Source organism: Lepidochelys olivacea, assembly GCF_965140295.1.
Source record: "Lepidochelys olivacea isolate rLepOli2 genome assembly, chromosome: 1".
Lineage (NCBI taxonomy): Eukaryota > Metazoa > Chordata > Testudines > Cheloniidae > Lepidochelys > Lepidochelys olivacea.
The window spans coordinates 197,022,494-197,045,088 of record NC_140411.1 but is presented as its reverse complement, the minus strand read 5'-3'; the positions used below and the strand labels follow the sequence as shown (position 1 = coordinate 197,045,088).

General features: G+C 38.9%; 1 protein-coding gene across 5 annotated transcripts in view; it reads left to right on the top strand.

Moving 5' to 3' along the window:
* The window catches only part of ALCAM (activated leukocyte cell adhesion molecule), a 166,979-nt gene that overhangs the window by 133,468 nt on the left and 10,916 nt on the right, over positions 1–22,595 (top strand). For all 5 annotated transcript variants that reach the window (XM_084638665.1, XM_084638662.1, XM_084638664.1 and 2 more), the window contains exons 7-14: positions 6,654–6,781; positions 9,189–9,318; positions 15,918–16,030; positions 17,778–17,913; positions 18,006–18,136; positions 19,123–19,255; positions 20,213–20,251; positions 20,558–20,675. In XM_084638665.1, the coding sequence (XP_084494791.1) occupies positions 6,654–6,781; positions 9,189–9,318; positions 15,918–16,030; positions 17,778–17,913; positions 18,006–18,136; positions 19,123–19,255; positions 20,213–20,251; positions 20,558–20,675 (928 nt within the window). The remainder of the gene's footprint in view (positions 1–6,653; positions 6,782–9,188; positions 9,319–15,917; positions 16,031–17,777; positions 17,914–18,005; positions 18,137–19,122; positions 19,256–20,212; positions 20,252–20,557; positions 20,676–22,595) is intronic.

Here is a 22,595-nt window from a genome sequence, read left to right as displayed (position 1 = left end):
CAAAAATATTGTGTGAGAATTAAAGATAGTCTTCTCATCTCTCTCTGCCCAGTGAAATATGCAGTAAATATAAACTAGCTCACCTCAAGATTGGTATACTAAGGTATCCAAATGTTTAGAGTACTTCTTGAGCACAAAAACATTGTGTATCTAAACAATACAGTACAATGTCATTGCTTTTCTAATACAACACTGCCCAATCAGCTCTGTAGTTAATGCTGAATTGAGTTTTACACTTCAAATGCATTTTTATTGCTTTTTTTTATAAAGGAGAAGTTATGTAGCTAATAATATCCAACTCATCGAAATACAAAATTTACTTGCATCTTATGGTACAATAGAACCCTCATTGAGCAAAGAAAGCAGGCAATAGACCAGGAAATAGTGAGGAAGATGTTAGCAACTGTCGAGCGCATGGCAGGCCATGTCAAAGAAGTGAAGAGAGAAACTTCTCAATGAGCATAGAAGGTACCAGGTCTTAGTAGAGAATTGAGGAGAAAAGAACACTGAAGAAAATTTACAGACAAAACTGTCTTTTCCTGTATACCTTAAATGAAAGCTCAAGTCCTAAATAAAACCCTTCTGGTTTAGGAATGCTTCTTCTGTCCAGGCATCTGTCTGTTTTATGTGGCTTTAACTACATAAGTTTATGTGAAGTAATGCATTTGTATTATTTTCGTGAGTTACAATGACTGCCGCTGAGAGAAAGTGATCACTGAAACCAGTAAAATGAATACCAAAAAAAAAAGAAAAAAATTGACTAGAATTCTTCAGGTGCTGTATAATTTAGTATGATATTGATGCTGTTTGCTGCTACTAGAAAAAATAAAAATCTTATTTTCCTTCAAATCCATCTAGTGAAGATGTTACAACAAAGAAAAGATGAAATACAAAACAGATTAAGTTCAGTTGCTTGGCCTACAACAAATAAGGATTCCCATTTCAGACTGGGTAAAGCAGCCTTGTGCAGCTGGCATTTCTGAAACATATTAAGATCTTTCTAAATTTGCGAAATATACATAGCAACTTAAAACTCTGTACCAACTTTAGGGCCCAAAAGTTCAGGGTGCTAAAAGCTCTTAATGTTGCTGAAGCTCAGCACCTCCCAGGATCAAATCATTGTCCATGCGCTGAGGGCCCAGTCCTGGCCACAAGAACTTCCACCATGTGAAACCTAGAGCAGCAGCAATGCACAGCTGCTCTCTGCAGTCATAAGAACAGCCATACTGGGTCTGACAAATGGTCCATCTAGCCCAGTATCCTGTCTTCCAATAGTGGTCAATGCCAGATCTTCAGAGGGAATGAACAGAACAGGTAATTAAGTGATCCATACCCTGTCATTCACTCCCGGCTTCTGGAAACCAGAGGCTAGGGACACGCTAATAGCCACTGATGGACCTATCCTCCATGAACTTACCTTGTTCTTTTTTGAATCCTATTATAGTCTTGGCCTTCACAACATCCTCGGAAAAGAGTTCCACAGGTTGACTGTGCATTATGTGAAGAAGTACTTCCTTGCTGCCTGCTAATTTCTTTGGGTGACCCCCTAGTTCTTGTGTTATGAGAAGGAGTGAATAACACTTCCTTATTCACTTTCTCCACACCAGTCAAGATTTTATATATCTCTATCATATCCACCCTTTTTTCTAAGCTGAAAAGTCCCAGTTCTATTAATCTCTCCTCATATGGAAGCTGTTTCATACCCCTAATAATTTCTGTTGCCCTTTTCTGTACTGTTTCCACTTCCAGTATATCTTTTTTGAGATGGGGTGACCAGATCTGCATGCAATATTCAAGATGTGGGGGGTACCATGGATTTATATAGAGGCATTATGATATTTTCTGTCTTTTTATCTATTCCTTTCCTAAATTATTCCTAACATTCTCTTAGCAAAGGGGCAGAGACATTTTCAGGGACAATGACCCATTATCCAGAGAAGAGGAAAGCCGCAGACTGAGGCAACCATCTATGGCTTACTTGGCTGCCTAGCTTCTAGTCCCTTCTGGGGCAAAGTTTGTGGAGAGATATAGAAAGGGAACCCAATTCTTGCCGTCCATTCACGATGCATCAATGCATTTTAATGGAGTTATTCCTGATTCTCACCTGAGTAAGAGATTCAGAGCTCTGTTCCACAGACTAACTCTTCCAAAACAGCCAGAGAAAATGACAAGGAAGAAGGCCATTGGGAATATCAGCCATTACTCTTGGAAGTCATTAAGAGATCCCATGTCCACAAGCACCCACTCCATACCTATAAAATTCAGTTTGCTTTAATTTTTGGTCTCTAAAGAGCAGACATCTAATCTCATTCTCTCTCGCCCCACTCTCCTGCAAGACACAGGAATTGCTGCAACTCCAAGATAGCAGTAATTCTCACTGCCTCCACAGGCTCACTGGAGGATCCAGGATACAGTGGGCTCTGATTGAAAGGAAGTCTGGTAGTGAGCTATCTTGCATGAATCTCCTGTCTTTTCAAATTGCTCCATAGCTACTGCTGGTTAAGCAGTTATGCTGTCCCCATCGCCATGACCACTTATAGACCCCAGGCCAGCCTACTCACTGTGGATCTGGTTTGCCCAGATCCTATTCTATCCTGTTCTTTCCGCAGACAATTTAATTAAGGTAACTTCATGCACGCATCTCTAGCTTCCTCTAGAGACATTCAGTTGCATTGCTAATTAACTAACAGTGGGAATTGGGCATACCCTTGATTAGTGAAGAGGAGTACATGGCATGAAGCTCCGTCACCCTCAGAATGAAGCATTACTAGTTTCCTTCTGAAAATACCTTTAGTCATTTAACATCAGTCCCTTATTCTTTACAAATGCATCTCTAAACTGAGATCCTTATAATCTCATTGGAATAGGTGTCCAGAATTGCTTTGAATAGATTTCTCCACTGCTGTTAGGTGAAGTTGTTGATGGTGAGATACAAGTGTTTTTCAAACGTGTCAGTAATCCTAATTAGTTTCTATCTCCTTCTTATTAATTATTTCTTTAGCTGAATTTAGTGCAGGTTAAAAAAAAGACAGATTACAGCTCCAAGAAATGGAAATCTATTTATTTACCTAGTCATTTGCATTCAGCTGTATCACCAAGCTCTATCATTCCTTAAATTTCTAAAAGACACTTAATCAGAAAATAACACAATACCAGCTGTTCAGTTTAAAATCAGTGATGAATCCCACTCATCAACAGCTGCAGGGTCCTCCTGAATAATCAGCCAGTTGTTTTTTAATTGTACCCTATTTATTTGGTGATAAAGCTTGACTGCTGTGTCCTTCCAGCAACACAGGGAGAAGACATGCAAAAATCCACTCCCCCGCAGGCTTATCATTGGCCACTAGTGCTGTAACCTGCTGGATATCTACCAATGCCCTAATTATTGCACCTGCTGAATACCATGCAGCAGCATGGGGCTCTAGTAGTCACTTCAGCAAGTTGGACTCAGTGATCTACTCTGCCCTTCATATCATCACTGGTGCAGCCTGGACAACTTGAGGCTCCAATTTTCTGGTCTTGGCTGGCATTGCTCCCCCAGCAATGAGCCATGCAGCCAACCACCAGGACAGCTTACTTCACAATTTCATCTCAAAGCTGCACCAAGAATGCTGGCTGAAGTCAAGATGCCCCTTTTCCAAAATAGTTGAGCCTCTCAGACAATACATCAGAAATTACATTTCTAAGGAATTGGGGCAGCAGGCAGTGCGGGACTATATTTTTGATATCTTGGCAGATAGACAACTCAGATCTGTATCTACTTATTTCTTTAGAGGAGCTCTTGCATACTCCTCAGAACAACCAGATGAAACGAAAGATTCTTCTTTGTTACAACAGGATACGTTGTGATCATGGGCAGTTTAACGTATATCTTTACTGTTGGGGTTTCTTGATCTCACCATCCCATCTCTGTAGACCTCAAGAACAAGCAGTATGCCATCTGGCTATGGACTGCACTCTTTACCATCTTGATGTGGGATGGATGTGCTCAACATCTCCACTTGATGCTGTGATAGTGGTTACCTCATATACCAGACATCCGATTCATTCTTCGTGCTGCCAGAAGCTATATGCCAGAAGAAGAATCCCACTCCCAACTCAACTCCATAACAAAAATACACCCAATTTTGTCAAAAAACCCACCACCAACAAAAACTCCTCCATTAAAATGAGACCCAAAATCTTTCAAAGCGCTGACCATATGGATAAATTTAATGCAGAGCTCTGAAGTTCTTTACATTCAGTGTCCAGTGTGCTGTAGGGAGCAAGTTCCAGAAAACAAGAGGAAGAATGACTTAAATGATAACTCCCGCGAAAGAACAGTGGTAGAGATGTGATCGCTCAGATGACTAAATAGTTTAGGGCTTCATAGACGTTGACTTGAACTCAGAAGTGGAGGGTCACGGAAGACTCACCAGTTGGACATGAAAACTTTCCTACACTGCCTCACCAGCATCCATCAGACTTGTTATGGAAGAACTGTATCTCTAGGTTTGACAGGGTGGTTCAGACTCCGCATCTGTTCACTCGGCCTCTTCTAAAGCTACCAAAAAAGCGTGTCAAGGTTGGGTGGGGGTGGTGGTTTTGTGATAGAATGATCAGGATAGGTTACTGAATGGCCGTGTGAAATGTTTGGCTATCAGTATCCATTTCCAGACGTTGGACCTTCCAAATGCAGGTGCACAGTGTTACTTGCACAAGGTAAGGATGACCGGGAGAAGGGGATCCTGACCTAGTGAGAGGGATAATGTGTGGCCAGCAAGTTAGGGCCAAGGATTCATAATTTAGAAGGGTCCATTGGTTCTCAGTCTGCGGTCCGCTTGCAGCACAATCATCACACAGCTGTGGCCCATATGGCATCCTCAAGGCCATATAGGTAACACATATATTGTATGGATGTAGCCCACACAACACTGAGAAAGCCGCATATGCGGCTCACAGTGGTGAATAGGTTGAGAACCACTGATTTAGTCTGACCTCCTGTATAACATAGGACTTGCCTGAATTAATTCCTGTTTGAACTAAAGCATACCTTGTGTAAAAACATACACTCTTGGTTTAAAAATTTTTAGTGACTGAGAATCCAATACAGCCCCCTTGGTAAGCTGGGTAACTACTCTTACTGTTGTGTAGGTAAATGCTCCCCTCCTTATCATCTTTGCATGTTATCTTAGGCTTGGTCTACACAATGATTTAACTAAATCAGTTAGAGAAATAGATTTAGTTAAACTGGTGCAATCCCCTTGTGTGGACTTATTTTAACTTAGCAGTAATCTTTTTGTCTGCTGCCAGCCTAACTAGCTAAATCAATACAAGGTACCCCTAAATTAAAAAGGGATCTTGCAAGGGAATTGCTTCCATTTATCTAAATCAATTTCTAAACTAGTTTGTTTAATTTTCTCTTACAGACAAGGCCTCAGAGAAGTATTTATCCCAGGCTCTCCCCTCCCCCCCCTTTTTTTTTAACCTGGCATTCGAGTAAGAGAACAGCCCCACAAAAGTCTTGAGACTTCCCCTCAGTGTGGTGGACTGTCTAGTGCAGCAATCACATATAGTCTTTCACCCTCACTTGTGTCAGAGCCCACGACCCTTGTACTTCCTGATCCATTCAGTTTTCCCCTTTGCTGAATAAATAGCATTGTCAAATGATTGTTCATATATATATATATATATATGAACAAATTTTAAATTATAACTAACAATTCTACCATGCGATTTGTCATTTAGAACAAACTTAACCATTTTTGTCAGCTAAAAGGTAGGTGCAACACTCCCAGTGCTGAACAGAGATCCACCAGCATGGACTTTAGGGAGTCCTAATGAAGGCAGTGGAGATCCGCCTATCCTAATGCAAAAGCAGCACATGATTAGAATACAAAATATTATTTAAATTAATACGAAAAGTTATCTATCCATTATTTTCTTTCATTAATCTGTCCCATTTTACTCCACTTTTGAAAATTCTATTTAACATCCTTCATAGGAGGAGTATCCTATAATAGAGAATCTCTTAAAAAGTAAAGATAAGATTTTAAAAAATTACCACAGTACAATATGTTATCGCTCAACCCTATTTAACATGACAGAAATATTACATTTACAGCTTGGTTGACTGTGTTGAGTCTTAAGTTTTTACCAAATTCTTCTTTCTGCAACCTACTACACTGATCAGCATATAGAGGAGCCTTGCTATAGTTGCTTAGCTAATATTTCTTTTTATTTAATACAAGATACTATTATCTAATTAGTGCAGGGGGCTGATAGCTTTAGTTATGTTTGTGGCTGCTGTAGTCCCTTCAAACAGCAAGCTGCATATAGTGCCGTTAAGTTTCTCGTAATGAAATCATACTGTGAAATTGTTCCTACTGGTCTTTTTTTACATGAAAATAATTATGGTCACTCCTGCTTCAGTTATAGGCATTTTGCTAAGGAAAACTTGATTTTTATACAGGGTTTGTGTGTAGTTCATTCTAATAGGATTTGTACTCAGTATGGACGAGTACCTGTAAACTTCATTCCTTCTATTAAAAAAAAAAAAATGCAATTACCTTCACCTACTTCTGGAGAAAATTGTGTATACTTTGGACATTTACCCTGTATGCATAGTTATCTTGGTACTTGACAAAAACTAACTTGTGTCCTTATTTTCACAGATCCTACAGAGAAGGTGACAATTAAAGTGCTGTCACAAAGAAATACCATCAAAGAAGGTGATAACATCACTCTAAAGTGCTCAGGAAATGGTAACCCCCCTCCACAGGAGTTTCTGTTTTATATTCCAGTAAGTATTACTTTACTGTTGTTACTTAGCAATAATAGTCTGTACTATTTCTTCCTATTATTTGACACCAGAGGCACCCACGCTGAACCAGTCTAACTTTACCTTACCATGACACCAAAACATACTTTATTTTACACTAGGCAAAACCCCCTCGTGTCCCTCCCCTCTGCCCCTCTCCTAGTCAGCTCCCCCTTGAAGGCACTCATGGAGCGCCCCATACTTCTAGCAGGTCATAAGCTGCTACTGAGCAAGTCCTGTGAGCAGAGCAGAGGAGACATGAGATGCTGGAAGTGGAGCGAGGCTGGGTACGCTCCCGTGGGGAGACCGGATTCAGGAGCTGGACCCATGGCAGTGGCCAGGAGGAGCTGTGCAAATCCATCTCACTGCCCATGTCCCCTGTGTTGTGATGGGGGAGGAGCACGCCGCAGCCAAACTTGAATCAGAACAGGGTGGCCAGTACTGCTCCTCCTGGCCCATGCTATTGGGATTGCTCCTGCACCAGTACCCAAATCAGGTTGCCCCTCCCCTCAACAAATGATGCCCTAGGCATCTGCATAGGTTGCCTATACCTTATTCCAGCCCTGCCAATGGTAGGCACCATGCGTAAAATGCGTATGGCTGTGGGTGCTGCTGTTCAACACTAGTTTATCTCTGGAAGGAATTTATAAATGCTTATATAACAAATGAAGGCATCTGATGCTATTAACCAAGTGAAAAGCTGACCTTGGCAAGTTCAGGAAATTTGCTGAGAGGATACCAGTCTGGAGCCTGCAGAGAATCTGTCAAAATTTAGTGAAGATTTTTTTTACCCTCTTCACAGATTAACAATCTTTTTACAATAGATATATGATGGAGTGGTGTTCATAGAAATGCAATGGTGAAAAAGGACCAGAGGAAAACAGTTTAATTTACTATAATATGAACAGAGTAATCCCACGAGAAAAATCAAATAAATGTAGCAGTTAAGGTGGCAAAATCCTATCTAAGATTCAGACCTTCCTCTGTAAAGTATATTGAGTAATTAATTCCTGTAGTGACAGCCTTCAGAAGAACATTAGAATTATATGGTGAAAAATAGAGACACAATTTATTAATAGAATTTTTTTTAAATTGGGGAACAAGATTTATAAAGAATATGAAAATTAACTACATGTTAAAGGGCCAAACATTCTTTTCACATGAGTTTAAAGTAATTTCAGGTATTACACCTGCCATTTTTCATGGTTTCACAGTCACATCTTCCTGTATTTATTTGATCTTTACTCTGTTGCTGTGTGAAATACCAGCACAAACAAGGGTTGACGGACAATACAAGGGAACAAATCAAACAACCTGCTGTCAAATGCAGAAAGTAAAAATTGAAAATGAAGTTAACATTTATAGTATATATTAGTTATAGTAATCTTGCAATAATAGGTGAAATATTTTCAGACAGAAATGTGATTATCTGTAGGCTGACCTTTGTTTCCTCCTTTCTTTGTTTCTTGCACTTTTCCTGTGTTTTCTGCTCCCACTACACCATGAGAACCAGTTTACCTTCAGGACAGGAAGACTGTGTGCTTCCAAATAGCTCCAGACCACCAGTTGCTTTGCTTAATAACCCGCAGCTACTTTGGACTCCTCTCCTTTTGCAGCTTGCATTGCTTCAGAACTGTGAGGGGAGGCAGGGTCTGAAGCCACTCCTCTACCTCAAACTGCAGGTGAAGCTGAGTGAGAGTGGAACTGATGGCCCAATCAACCCCCTTTTAAGCCACTCTAAGCAGCAGTTGTAGCAGGGGGTCCGGGATGGGGGGAAGAGCCATAAGTGTACCAGAACTCCACCTGTTCTGTGATGAACATGGGTGAGCTAAGGGCCTCACTTCACATGAACTTCAGCCTCCTAATTACATCTACAGAATTCTCTTGTTTGAGGGGAGCTAAAATTAGTGCTGTTTGCTTAGGCAGTCTGTGTTATGGATCTAACAATGTTTGTGATACACTTCAGTAGTTAATGTTATCCAAAATGCTACAAGTTTCAGGAAAGACATTGCTCCCCCATCATAGTTTCTCTTTGCAAAGTTATGATTACTCTGTTCTGTCTCAATGTAATCTTCCCTTCCAATCTTGCTGTTAAATGTCTCAGATTTTGTATTTTTCTAACATTTCTGAAAATCATCATTTAAGTTGAATGTTTAAAGTAAAACTTTTTTGTTAGTGACTTTGCAACTGTGCAATTCCTGCAGTCATGCAACAACATTAAATCTGTACTGTACTCTGATGTAGTTGGATTTCACTGGTGCTGAATGTATGTAGATTGTGAAGCACTTCAGGATGAAAGTTGCTTTATAAAATATTGTTCAAAGAACATGTGCCTCTCCTGTTTTTAGCAACTCTCTATAACCCATAAATGTAATACTTCCACCCACAGGGAGAACCCGAAGGTATAAGAAGCTCAGATACTTATGTAATGACAGATGTGAGACGAAATGCAACAGGAGAATACAAATGCTCTCTGATTGACAGAAGCATGGAGGACTCAACCACCATCACCGTTCACTGTAAGTCATTATATTTTTCATTTCCAGAAACAATTCAAACATCTTACAAATTCTGGGCTAATCCCACCTTGCTTTACTCATATGATTAGTTCTAATGACTACATTAGAACTGTATGCAGTGTGGTTGTAACCATGTCAGTCCCCAGATATTAGAAAGAAACAAGGTGGGTGAAGTAATATCTTTTATTGAACTCAGTCACTTACAGCAGAACTGAGCATGGAATAATTGCAAACACTATTTGATCCTTTGTCTTATTTTTTTCTAAGTGCATTTTTATTAACTTGATACCTTTTAATACCACTGTAATTCAATGGATTAAAACAGACCTGCAAACTGTGCTGACACTCTGCAACTTGTCAAAAATACGTTTGCTGGCCGTGATAACTTATGTATTTTAATACAAAAATTATTGTATGAAGGCACTGTCTCCAAATCTATTTAAATTTACAGAAGCATCATGTGGTCCATTATTATGTCAATCAAAACCACAATTCACAGGAATTTCCATTCTAGATCATACTAGTCCAATATCCTATCTCAGACAAGGGCAAGTAGCACTTACTTGAGAGGAATGTGCTAGGAACCTTGTAGGTGGACAATAAAGGATTAACTATATCCATAGTGGACATTTCTCCTTAAAGCAGTCTTTTAGTGTTTGGCTTATTACCTAAAGCATAGGAGAGTTTATATCCCTGTGGATTTTGTCGTTACCTATAAAAAAAATGTAACCATTTTTTTGAATCCTGTAAACTCTTGACCTCAAATTCTTGTGGCAATAAATTCTACTGGCAAAGTAGACTTTTTTTTTTAAAGTATTTATTAGTTTTAAATGTGTTGCTTTTCAATTTAATTTACTATCCACTTGTTCTTGTATTATGTGTAAGGATAAAGAGGAGCACCTTGTTTGCATTCTTTACAATATTTATTATTTTAAATACCATTGCCATACCACTCTTATTTGTCTCTTCTCTAAACTGTCTCCATGCTAAAGTATCCCTGTGCTCTTCCCTCCCCCCACCACCTACACACACACACTTTGCATCCCTTCCATTTCTGCTCCACCTTCTTTTAGATAATGTAACTGGAATTGAACACCGTATTCCAGGAGATGGTATAATATCAATTTATATCATGGCATCACCACAATTTCATTGTTCTTCTCCGTCCTATTATTTACGTATCTTAATATGTTTTGCCTTTTTTTCTTTTTAGTGCTAATGCATAGTGGGCAAAGGTTTTCATTAATTATCTCCAGGGATGCCTAGCTCTTTTTCCAGAGAGATTACAGTTAATTTAGAAATTACTTATCTGTATGAGTAATTCAGACTATTCTTCTAGTGAACATTATCATACATTTAAGGAAGACTTTCAGCATCTGCCATTATGCTGTCCATTCACTGAGCTTTGCAAGGTCCCTCTGAAGTTCTAAAATATTAAAGGGTCATCTAACCTGTAAAATTTCTTGTCACCAGCAGTTTTTTCCATGTCTCTATTCATACCCTTTTCCAGATTATTTAAATTGTTTTGTGACTTTTAGTGAGTTCTTGATCCATGACATTATTTCTCATTCTGTGACTACTTAATTTCCTCAATAGTCTTTTACAAGAGAGATTTTTTTCCAAAGGCTTTTTAAAAAAAATCAAAATCATTTTTATCAGCCAGTTCTTTTTATCCACTATTTTGTTTACAGGCTGAAAGAATTCTAATGGGTGGGAGAAGTCATGCTGATTTTGGTTTATTACTATCATTAAATGTTCATCTTGGTGTTTTATAATGCTGCTGTTCAGATATTATTTCATCCAATTTCCTGGTACTTAGTGAGGCTTGCTTGTCTAACTCCCAGAATCACCCGAGCATCATCTTTAAAGATAGGGGCAACATTTACTGCCTTTGTGTTTCAATATAGTAGCTGATGTTAATGAGTGCATATAGTTGTCAAGAGCCACTTCTTGCAGAATTCTTGGATGTATAGCATCAGGTCCTGTTGTTCCTCTTTAATTTAATGTAATCAGTTTGTTCCTGTATCTGTTCTTTTGACACCTCAATCTCTAACGTTGCTTCACTTTTATGGTTTAAAGATTATTGGCCTAAGGTAGAAATCTCCACAACATGTGTTGTGGTGAGAATTCATGTAGCTTCTCTTCCACAGCTTTCTCCTCTATAATTGCTCGCTTTACTTTGATAGTTCAGCAGAGCTGCTGCTTCTACCATTGCTTTCTGCTTCCAATATACTTGTATGTTTTCATGTCTTTATCTGTTTGATCTTCAGATTCTATCTTTGCGCTCCTGACTTCCATCTCACTTTTTAACCTACCATAGTTTGCTACTTTCTGTAGGCTTATTTGGGGAGGTGTGTGTGGGTGGGGGGGTTGGTTTTGTTTTTTAAAGAATGCTTGTATGGCTCAAATTCTTCAACCTGTCCATTTAACTATATTTTGCCCCCCCCCTTTTTGCTTCTCCTGTCATTGCAGGGGTGTGCATTCCTTTCAGTGATTCAATTATGGTATACTTAAGTAGTCTTACTGCTGAGGTTAAGGATTTATTTACTCACTTTTGATGTTATAATCTTAAGGAATAATTAGTAGAAAATACTTTTTCCATCCATGAATTGATATATACCAGATTATTTGGGTTTTTTTTAAATAGATCTATATTTCATTCATAATAGTGGGTGCCAAACAGACTTTTTATTGGGCAATTTGACTGTATTGGTCTCTTACAGGTGTTGGGTTTTGGAAAACTTCTTGCTGACACTAAAATACATTACATTACCACTTTGCAGAAAATCATGATGCTCTATGGAAAACACAAAAACATTAAGTGGAAAGTACATTGTGAGAGCCATATAGAGCTGAATATTGATATTAAAACACCTTAATTTTGGTTATGCACCAAATTTAGGGGTATATTATGTCCATACAGTAAGTGTGCCAGGAAGTGGGGGACAACACCAGAAGAAGCCTCCTCACCCACTGACCACAAGGACTGCATGAAGTTAGCACCAACAATGGTATTTGCCTTCTCAAGGGAAGGTGGGACATTTGTGGATCCATGGTCCCCATCAAGTGACCAACACAGCTTAATGGGGCAGCGGAGAGTGCATGTTGTACCCTGTCACAGGCTAGTCAGGTGTCCTCACTGCTCTATGGAGTTCCAGGAGACACTGTTCCCACTTGGAACACAATGTATCCCTGCACTCCTACTGGTGTTGCTTACCTCTGTCCAGCCTCTTATGCCAGACTTAAAGGATTCTCTTTTCTGCTGAGGAATGTGTGCTCAAGCTAAATGAAACTTTAGAAATCAAGGAGTTCTGCTAATAGAATTTATCCTTGTAAACCAACATGATTCTAGGAAATCTATAATCAATTTTAGGCTTCTAGACTGCAAGAAGATCATTAGTTTTTTGTAAGAGATGCCAAGTCAAACATTATTAAAAATCTAATCTTTCAAATGATATGACAACCTTCAACTCCCAGTAGACCAGAAGGAGTTCACACTGGAGTGTTAAAATATTCAGGATGCCAGAATTACATGACGTACTGCACTTAACCCTCCTGATTACAACACAGAGTTTAAATCCAGTCTTGCACTTCCTAGTTTTCTGACTTGAAGTTTCCCATTCTGTTGTGACGGTGGAACATCTCTCTAGTATTTCCCACATTAGTTAAATGGCTCTTATATCCTCAGGTGCTGTATGGTGGTGTAATGACGTGTGGGATGTAATCCTCACATCTTTACCATGCTACTTCCTATGCAAAGCCAGTAGTGCTATCGATCCAAGTCTTCCCGTTTACACTAAATTAGAAGTTGGTGTGTATTAAATATGGCACCTACTGTGGAGTTTGTTTTTAATGACAAATTAATGAAGGAAGTTTTAAAGGCAGAAAAGAGAAACCCGAAGCAAGTCAGTGTAAAAGTAGAGTATTTTAGTAATTTTTTCCCCTCTAGAGAGGCAAGTGTATGCAAACCTTTTTCATACTGCCCTGCTCAGTAACATCTGTGCCAACAGATGAAAAGTAAGTGTCCTGGTACATAAGGAAAACTGGTGTATGCAGAGAAACTGTTTACCCCGATGCCCACAATGATTTCCGAGGGAGAATCCTCTGCCAAACGTGAGCTTGTCTCCCAGCCCGTTCTATAAACACCTCTCAGGGCTTTGCAGTTCAGAAGTAAGATCTTAAGTCTCGTATTCACTGCAGTTTTCCCCCAACTTTGAATTATTCATAGCAATATGTGAGAAGGGTGGTGGCCTCTGTTCTTTCACTGAAAAGGGAGAGGCCCTAGCATGAGGAGGTCTGTGTTTAAAGACTGCTCTGGTCAGAGTGTCAGTCTTGCCTGAGATGAAGGCCAAGAATGTAATGAGTTCTTGCTTCCTGTGACAAGATTCCTTCCTGAGTGGTGGTCTATGATCTCTTGAGTCTGAGTCAATATCCTGCTTCAAAGAAATAAAGGTTTGAGTAGACATTGAAGGGGAATCACCCTGAGGAAGAAAATTCCATAGCCTCTCTACCCTATATTAAGCATGTGCTCAGAGAATAGGAGGAAACAAGTTGAGTGAGAACTAATCCTCCCTTACCAAGGTGAAGCAGGAATCTATGCAGTTGCTCTGTGTCTGAGTCATTGTGGGGAGAACAGATGATCTCCTGATATATCTTACTGAATCTTGATGGTTTTGCTTTTGGGGACATGCCCTCTGGAAGAGGGAAACTAAATGATACTGATCAGGCAGTTGTCTCTCTTTGGTTAGGTCTTTATACGTGTGCCTGCTGTCTGAAGTAGCAAATGAACCAATAGAGTTCATGTAACCACTGATAGTAGAAATTAGGCCTATATTAGTAATAACGCCGATATTATTAACATTTGACAATATTCATTATTATTGCGAGATGGGCCCAGTCCTCTCTTTGATGCCTGCATCCCTTAATTATTGTATAATGCCCTTTCTAGTGAAATTGGTGAATGAAAGCAGCAGAAAAGTTGACTCTTCTGTTGAGTGAATTTGCAATGAACCACAATTCACTGGTTTAAGCAATTCTAAGATCTTTAGTACTTGAGAATATACAGATAGAAATTCTCTATCTGCATCATCAGCTGTGTCTCAGGTATGTCTAAGATGACTGTTGCTGTAGTGTCTGAGGATTTAGAATCCGGAAGGCAAAACAAGTGGATAATAAAGGGGGCATCTCTTATATAGATTTCTTGATTGCCTGTAATGATAGGGAAATGGATAAAGAAAAAGTAGGTGACAATTTAATTAGAACTCCGTTGGTTGCCCGAATGTGGTAGTGGTATTTTAAACCCTTTAACGCAACAACAACAAAATCCAGTAAATTCAATACCGCCATTTTCATGAGAATAATTATATAGTACTACAGAGCTGGGCAAAAATATTTCTCGTCTTGTGAGTGTCCTGACCTAGAAAGAACAAAGTGAGACTTTAGGGCTCTAGCCCTAGGAAAACAAACATTTAAAAAACCCTTCTTTTTGAGGTTCACCCTCTTGTGTCTAGCCTGGCTTTTTTTTCCCCCCAGCTGTTGTTAAGATGGTAGGATATGATATGTTGCAGTGGTTTTCCAGAAAATGCTGTGCCATGATGGGATTATAATCTACTGTGGTTCAGAGCTTCACCAGCCACTGATTTCCATACATGCAATTTTTAGGATAACTAGGCTTTTTGGTTTGCATAGTAAGATGCTAGGAGGTGGGGATGAAAACAGATGTTTAACTGGGCGACTTCCCTATTCTCTCAACATAGGATTCTGTATGCAAAAAACAAACAGTAGCATCTGGAGTTGCCTAGCATTTGAAATGTCTGAGACCTTATGGCATATGTAATCATATAAGAAGTAAAAAAGGCAAATGGTGCATTGGAAAGCTACATAGTAGTTGATGAATGTGTGTGTTTTAAGTTAAGAAGAATTCTTAGAAACAAGAATCAACTAATAGAACATATGCTGCCTCCCTATCTCTGTGACAAAGGCCCTAACCCACTCCTCCCACTAAATTGCCAAACCTTCCTGCACCATCCTCTCACCCTACCTCCCCAAACTGGGGCAGCTCTTCCACACCTCTTAAGAGAATCAACCTGTCCATTCTACCAATTTCAACAATTCTCTCCCTTGTCCTCCTCTGTCCGATATCCCTAGAAGCAGCTTCTAAAATTCTTCTCTATCCCTCAAGACAAGTCCTCTAATCAGATTTCCACCCCACTCCTAACAAAAATCCTCCTCATTCCACTCTGCTATTCTCTTTGCAAAAACCTCTCTCCCCTACCTGGACAACATCTCCAGTTTCATGAACCCTCCTGGATCATTTTTTCAGCTGCACAAGATGGAAAAACGTCTGTTTATTAGCTGATCTGTGTCATGTTTCACTTTGTTAGGCTATAATTATAGTAGATATGCATATTCTGCATTGTGTTCTTTCAGGATCCTTCTTTTTATCTGTCTCACTTAAAGAACTGATTTAGATTCCTTTTTTGAGCAAACAATCTACGTTTTATCAGTGCAATAAGTCCACTGATTTCTTTTTTCTGTAAACCCTCAGAATGGTTCACTCTTCTGGTATTGATCTTTTAACAATGTTCCTTTTATCATAGATTTGGATTTGTCACTTATTCCTAGTGGAGAAGTTATTAAGCAGATTGGAGAAGCTCTGCCAGTATCATGCACCATCTCTTCCAGTAGAAACGCAACTGTGTTTTGGATAAAGGTTAGTAATAATTCTTGTTAATGCCTACTCACTTTATTTGGTTACCTGTTAAGATTTCTCCCTCAGTGTTCTGGGAAGAATCTTTTTTAAAATTGATCTTTTATAAGCAATGACCACCTAAAATATTAACGTGGACATTTAATACTGTACATTTTTGGACCAATTTGCATAAGTTTTCAAAGGTGACTAGTGATTTTGGATGCCTCACTTTTTTGGTGTGCTACTTGACACTTTCAGAAAAATAAAGTGCTTTTAAAAACTTTAGCCACTGTCTAAAAATCATTCCCTTTTAAGGTGCCCCACTTCGGCACTGAAAATATTGAGGTCGCTAAACACACCCTATATCTTCAGAAATTATGTTTTTGTCATGTTTCCCATAAACATACTAAAAGGACAGCATATGTTGGGGGGGGGGGGGGTTGACGGGATGTTTCAGGGCATTGGTAAGTGAGAAAGTTTGTCAGAGAGTGTTCAAATCTGATCCTGATTGATAGACCACCACCTAATTTGACTGGTCAGTGGCTTGTGTTGAAAGAAAGTGTCCATTTATCACCACTGTTACCAAAACTGGCAGCCTCTGGCCATCTTAGTAGGCCATCTTACTAGGGAGGCCAAGGACAGAATAGACTACAGACACCAAACTATCTTCTGATCCTCTCCTTCAAAGCTGGGACCTATCATGGTGGGCAAGGGAAGGTGGCATAGGTAAGCTTGCAAGCATACTTGCCATGCTGTCCCTGTTTTGTATATAAGTAGATCACTAAAGCCTGCTGAGCTCTCCATACAGCACTGTTTAGAAATTGGAAACCTCTTTTTTCATACTTGGCACAGCTGTTGCTAATTACATTGTCAAATGCTGGGTTTTAGTTATTGGATGGACGGTTAAACATTAGGAAGAAAAAAATCAAATGTACAAATACCAAATAGGGAATAACTATTTGGCTAGGTGGTAATACTGCAGAAAAGGATCTGAGGGTTGCACTAGATCACAAATTGAATGTAAGCCAATAATATGATGCAATTGTGAAAAAGGCAAGCAACATTCTGGGGTGTATTAACAGGAGTGTTGTATTTAAGATAAGGGAAGTAATTGTCCCCTCTATTCCACTCTATGGTGAGGCCTTGGCTGGAGTATCTAGTTTTGGGCACCATGCTTTGGGAAAGATGTGGACAAATTTGGAGAGAGTCCAGAGGAGAGCAGCAAAAATAAAAGGTTTAGAAAACCTGAATCTTGAGAAAAAATTATGAAGGGGGCGGGACCTTGATAGGTCTTCAAGTATGTTAAGGGCCATTGTAAAGAAGACTGTGAGTGATTGTTCTCATGTCCACTTAAGATAGGAATCTGCTTAATCTGCAGCAAGGGGGATTTAGGTTCAATATTAGGAAAAAAAAAATTGTAACTATAAAGGATAGTTGAGTACTGGAATAGGTTCCCGAGGGAGGAGGTTGTGGAATCCCTGGTCTTTGAGATTTAAGAAAAGGTTAGACACCTGTCATGGATAGTCTAGGTTTACTTGCCTTGGTGCAGAGGATAGACTAGATGATCTCTTGAGGACCCTTACAGCCTTATGTTTCTATGATTAAGACCCTGATCCCACAAAGCATGTGTGGAGTTCCACTGAAATCTATTGCAGTGCTTATTTATAATGAGGTTGATGAGAGACTCTCACACTTAACTTTAAGCATATGCTTATTTGGGTTGGGGCCTAAATTGGAAATTATGTGGACTAACTTCTTACTTTATCAGGACAATACCAGAATGCAGACAGATCCATCATTTTCAAGTCTACAGTACCAGGATGCTGGAAACTACATCTGTGAAACTACTCTACGGGAGGTTGAAGGGTTAAAGAAAAGTAAAACACTTACACTTATTGTGGAAGGTAATGGAGCACATAGTTATGCTTTGTTAATACTGTAAATTGTACAATTCACAATTATTTTACCATAGTGCTTAAATATAATAATCTTTTAGGAAAACCTCAGATCAGAATGACAAAGAAAACAGAGTCAAATAAATCTAAAACAATAGTCTGCCACGTGGAGGGTTTCCCCAAACCAGCTGTGCAATGGACAATTACTGGTACTGGAAGCATCATAAATAAAGCAAGTATTTTTCTCATTCATTTATGCACAAGATTAAACTTGATAAGTTTATGGAGGAGATGGTATGATGGGATAACATGATGTTGGTAATTAATTGATCTTTAAATATTCATGGTAAATAGGCCTAATGGCCTGTGATGGGATGTTAGATGGGGTGGGATCTGAGTTACCCAGCAAAGAATTTCCTAGATATCTGGCTGGTGAATCTTGCCCATATGCTCAGGGTTTAGCTGATCGCCATATTGGGGTCAGGAAGGAATTTTCCTCCAGGGCAGATTGGAAGAGGCCCTGGAGGTTTTTTGCCTTCCTCTGTAGCATGGGGCACGGGTCACTTGCTGGAGGATCCTCTGCTCCTTTGAAGTCTTTAAACCACAATTTGAGGATTTCAATAGCTCAGACATAGGTGAGAGGTTTTTCGCAGGAGTGGGTGGGTGAGATTCTATGGCCTGCGTTGTGCAGGAGGTCAGACTAGATGATCATGATGGTCCCTTCTGACCTTCGTATTTATGAATCTAAGTATTAGTGTTTGAGGTCTGGAAAACCTTACTGACTTTGAGGGATTAAAGAAAACAAATATGCATGCATGGAGATTGGCAGTGATAGTCCTCTGCATAGCATAGGTTGGACAGCATGCACGAGCAGTTTGCATTAATTTCTTATGGTCAAATATTACCTTCAGTTATACCTTCACAGTCTTACTGAAGTCAAGGAGGTTGCACTAGACGTATATAAGGGCAGAATTTGGCCCTTAGCTTGCAGCTTCAGGGCGTGGATCATGTCTTGGAGATATATAAATAACTGACTATTAATTTTGGGTGCTCTTTTAGTTTATTATTTTAGTTTTAGTTTATTATTTTAAATGGTTCCCTTTTTCAAAACTGTAAGATTTTTAAAAGGTATTTACTTCTAGAACTTTCCTTATGAACAATTCTAGTATGACATTACAGTATACATTTTTTGTTCGATTGATTTCTTTTCCTTTCCAGACAGAGGAGACCAACTATGTTAATGGAAGATTTTCCAGTAAAATTGTAATTTCTCCTGAAGAGAATGTTACATTAACTTGTATTGCTGAAAACCAACTAGAAAGAACTGTCACATCGATGAATGTCTCTGCCAGTAAGTGTCTTCAGTTAGAAGCATTTCAAAAATGAGCAATAGAAGTGGTTTCCTTAAAGTTTCAAATGCCTTTTGCCAGCTTTTCTCTCTAAATAATGTGAGATGCTGATCGGTGCTGCAGTAGTATTGGAGGGTTGTTTTTTTCCCTTAAGTTCCACATCTCCTATATTAACCGACTTTAGTCCTCCAACCCAGCCTAGGTTGGTAGTGAAAGAAATTTGTTACTAGCGAATGGCTGTTCGGTGGCCTACAGTATGTGAAAATGAGTTGTATGATTTCAGTACAGTTCAAAGTGGACCAGTGTGCATATCACAGAAATCACAGCAGTGCTGACTAGCTCTCCTCTTTTAGCAGAAACCTCCCCTCAAACACCCATACTTGAACCCTGCAGGTTAGGGTTATGGCATATTGGCAAGGGGAAATAGGCCATGCGCTGCCATGGCTCATGATGCATCTGCTTTGGGGATAGTACTTCAGACTATCTATATCCTATCCTTCTCATTCATACACATTATAAAATTACTTTATTATTGAGATATCTTCTTTTCTTAGCCTCTAGTTTTGTGGTTTTTTATTAACTTTTTATGTGATTTCAGAACAGAATCCATTCATAGGTGCTAGGGTTTAGCGGACTACAGTAATGATAAAGTGGTAAAAAGTTACCCTATCATGAATGCTAACATATAAATGCTTAGTCAGAAGTATTCATAAGATTAAACTTGTCCTTTTTTGGAATAAAACACTTTTACATGATGCATTATGGATATAAAGCAAGGATTGCTGCCTAAAAAAATAAGATTAATTATTTTGTTGTGTGGCTGATGCAGCATTAAGTATGAGCATTTTGGGTCTAGCTGTAAAATAGCTCATTATATTGTTAAATATTACAGCATAATGTCAGGGTGAAGGTGACTTTCAGGTATCAAGTTTTTGTTTTTAATGTTTTTTTTATTTCAGTAAGTATCCCAGAATATGATGAGCCAGATGAAAGGAATGGTATGTAAGTGCTACAGAACCCTCTTTCTATCTGCTCTAGCTTTATGAAGTGTCATTGAATGAGTAATTTCCACAGTCCTCTCTGCCTTCAGAGTTCAGTTGAAATTGCCCAGTCTCAGAGGCAATAAGAATTAGACTCTGTTAAAAACTTTGCTTAATAGCAATGAAATTTTGCATATTATCACAATGCTCTAATAGTTTTGACTTTTTGACCACCTTTCTTGCTGGGGGCATTACTTGTATAGAAAATGTTTAATGCTGTGTATTATTGTTAGACACCTTAACAACTTTTCTTCTTTGTTTTAGGTGACAACAGAGAAAAGGTTAATGACCAGGCAAAGCTAATAGTAGGAATTGTGGTTGGTCTTCTGCTAGCAGCTCTAGTTGCTGGTATCATCTACTGGGTATATATGAAGAAATCAAAGTAAGACTTAATATAGAAGCTTGCTCTTGACTTTTTAAAATTAAAATAATGTGTACCTATCTGTTTAGCTCCCTACAGCATTTTGAAAATCTAAGGGCGAGAAGTTATCCTCATTTATAAAACTTATTTTGCATCTGAAATTAAAATGAATATCTTAATATGGAGGCAATGTATCATCTAGGGGTTAGAGCTAGGACTCCTTAAATCTGCCCCTGATTCAGCCATGTGGCCTTAGTCAGGTCACTTAGTGCCAGATTGTGTTTCCATTTAAGTTAGTGATGCTTTTCCTATTTGACTTAAGTGGGATGTGGTATTTCAATTTGAGTCAAATGATGGGCTGTCACATCTGTGCAACCTCATGGATGGTCAGGTGAGTTCTTAGTGTAGGAGAAGTTGGCCAGCTCATACTCTCTCTAATTACCTGAATTTTATAGAAGGGTAAACAGATGCCAACTTCACAGGAGTATGTGAAGCTCAATTAAATTGTTCATATAGTGGTTTGAGATACTAATGAAGGAAGTTGTATTGCTTGAAAACTAGACATTGCCAGGGCTGACTAAAAATCTAGATCCAGAAGGTAGAGTCTATGTTGTGCCTATTAGCTCTGCTCATTTTCAGTACTAATGAAACTATCTGGAATACACTGGACAGTCTTTGAAATATCTTCCCCCTCATCCTCATGGTTATCAGGTCCCCTAACCATATCCAGCTTGCATCTGGTTCTGCTGAGTGTAGTCTTAAACTCTTTTCCCCATACATAGACCGTGGCCCTGTCAGGTGTGAAAGTGCAGACTTATGCTACCCCCGTGCCTTCTCAGAGATTCAGAGGAGCTATCTGATTTACAGCAGCTGAGGATCTGGCCTACACAGCACCAAGATCATTTATAAAGTGTTCTGAAAGTGAAAGTAGTTATGTATGTTGTGTACATATTTATATAGACAGACATGCAGTATTAAAGTTTACTTGTATTTCCCTAAAACTTTGCACATTGATTTGCAATAGCTATATAATATACATATTCTGAGTTTTGATATGAAGAATTGTTTCTCATTCAGTTGCCATACTTACAAGGGCTTCCCTCATCTATTTCTGGCATTATAAAGTGCTCCCATGAAGTCTTTAGATTTTACTTACGTACAATACCACAAACATAGCTGTGCAGGGGATTTTTGGAACTTCCTGAATAAGGAAGCTTTATAAACATATGACTGAGCACAGAAATATTAAGCATGTGCTATTTATAAAGCTTCAGGAAATAAAAAAAATTAAACTTCCCCATTACTAAACAAAATGTCCAGAATTTTTCTTCTCTCTCTCAATGGGGAGTCCAAAGCATGAGGTAATGACTCATTTGTGGGGGGAAATGTGATGATTCTTAGAATGTGGTGTGTCCTTTGCTGTGATGTGTTTCTATGCTTTATGGTGTTAAACTTTATTTTCCAAACTTTAGAAATTAAACATGAAACAAAAGGCATAAGAGAAATGGGAATATCATATTTATACTTAAAGGAGAAAATTAAATTAGCAGTGAGTAGATAGGCTCATTGGGGACCAAATATTTTAAGTTATGTTTAAATCATAATCAGTCTGTCTGACAGTCACTAGTTTCTTAAAAAAGAGAGTACTAGTGGCACCTTAGAGACTAACCAATTTATGTGAGCTGCAGCTCACGAAAGCTTATGCTCAAATAAATTGGTTAGTCTCTAAGGTGCCACTAGTACTCCTTTTCTTTTTTTGTGAATACAGACTAACACGGCTGCTACTCTGAAACCAGTCATTAGTTTAAGTGAATTATATTGCTGACAAGCACCCACTTTCAGTATACATTTATATTAACCTGGTCTCCTCTCCCTTGGGAATCAGTTTCCCTGTTTTCTGCATGCAGTACTTCCAAAGAGCAAGCAGAGCATCAGTATGTA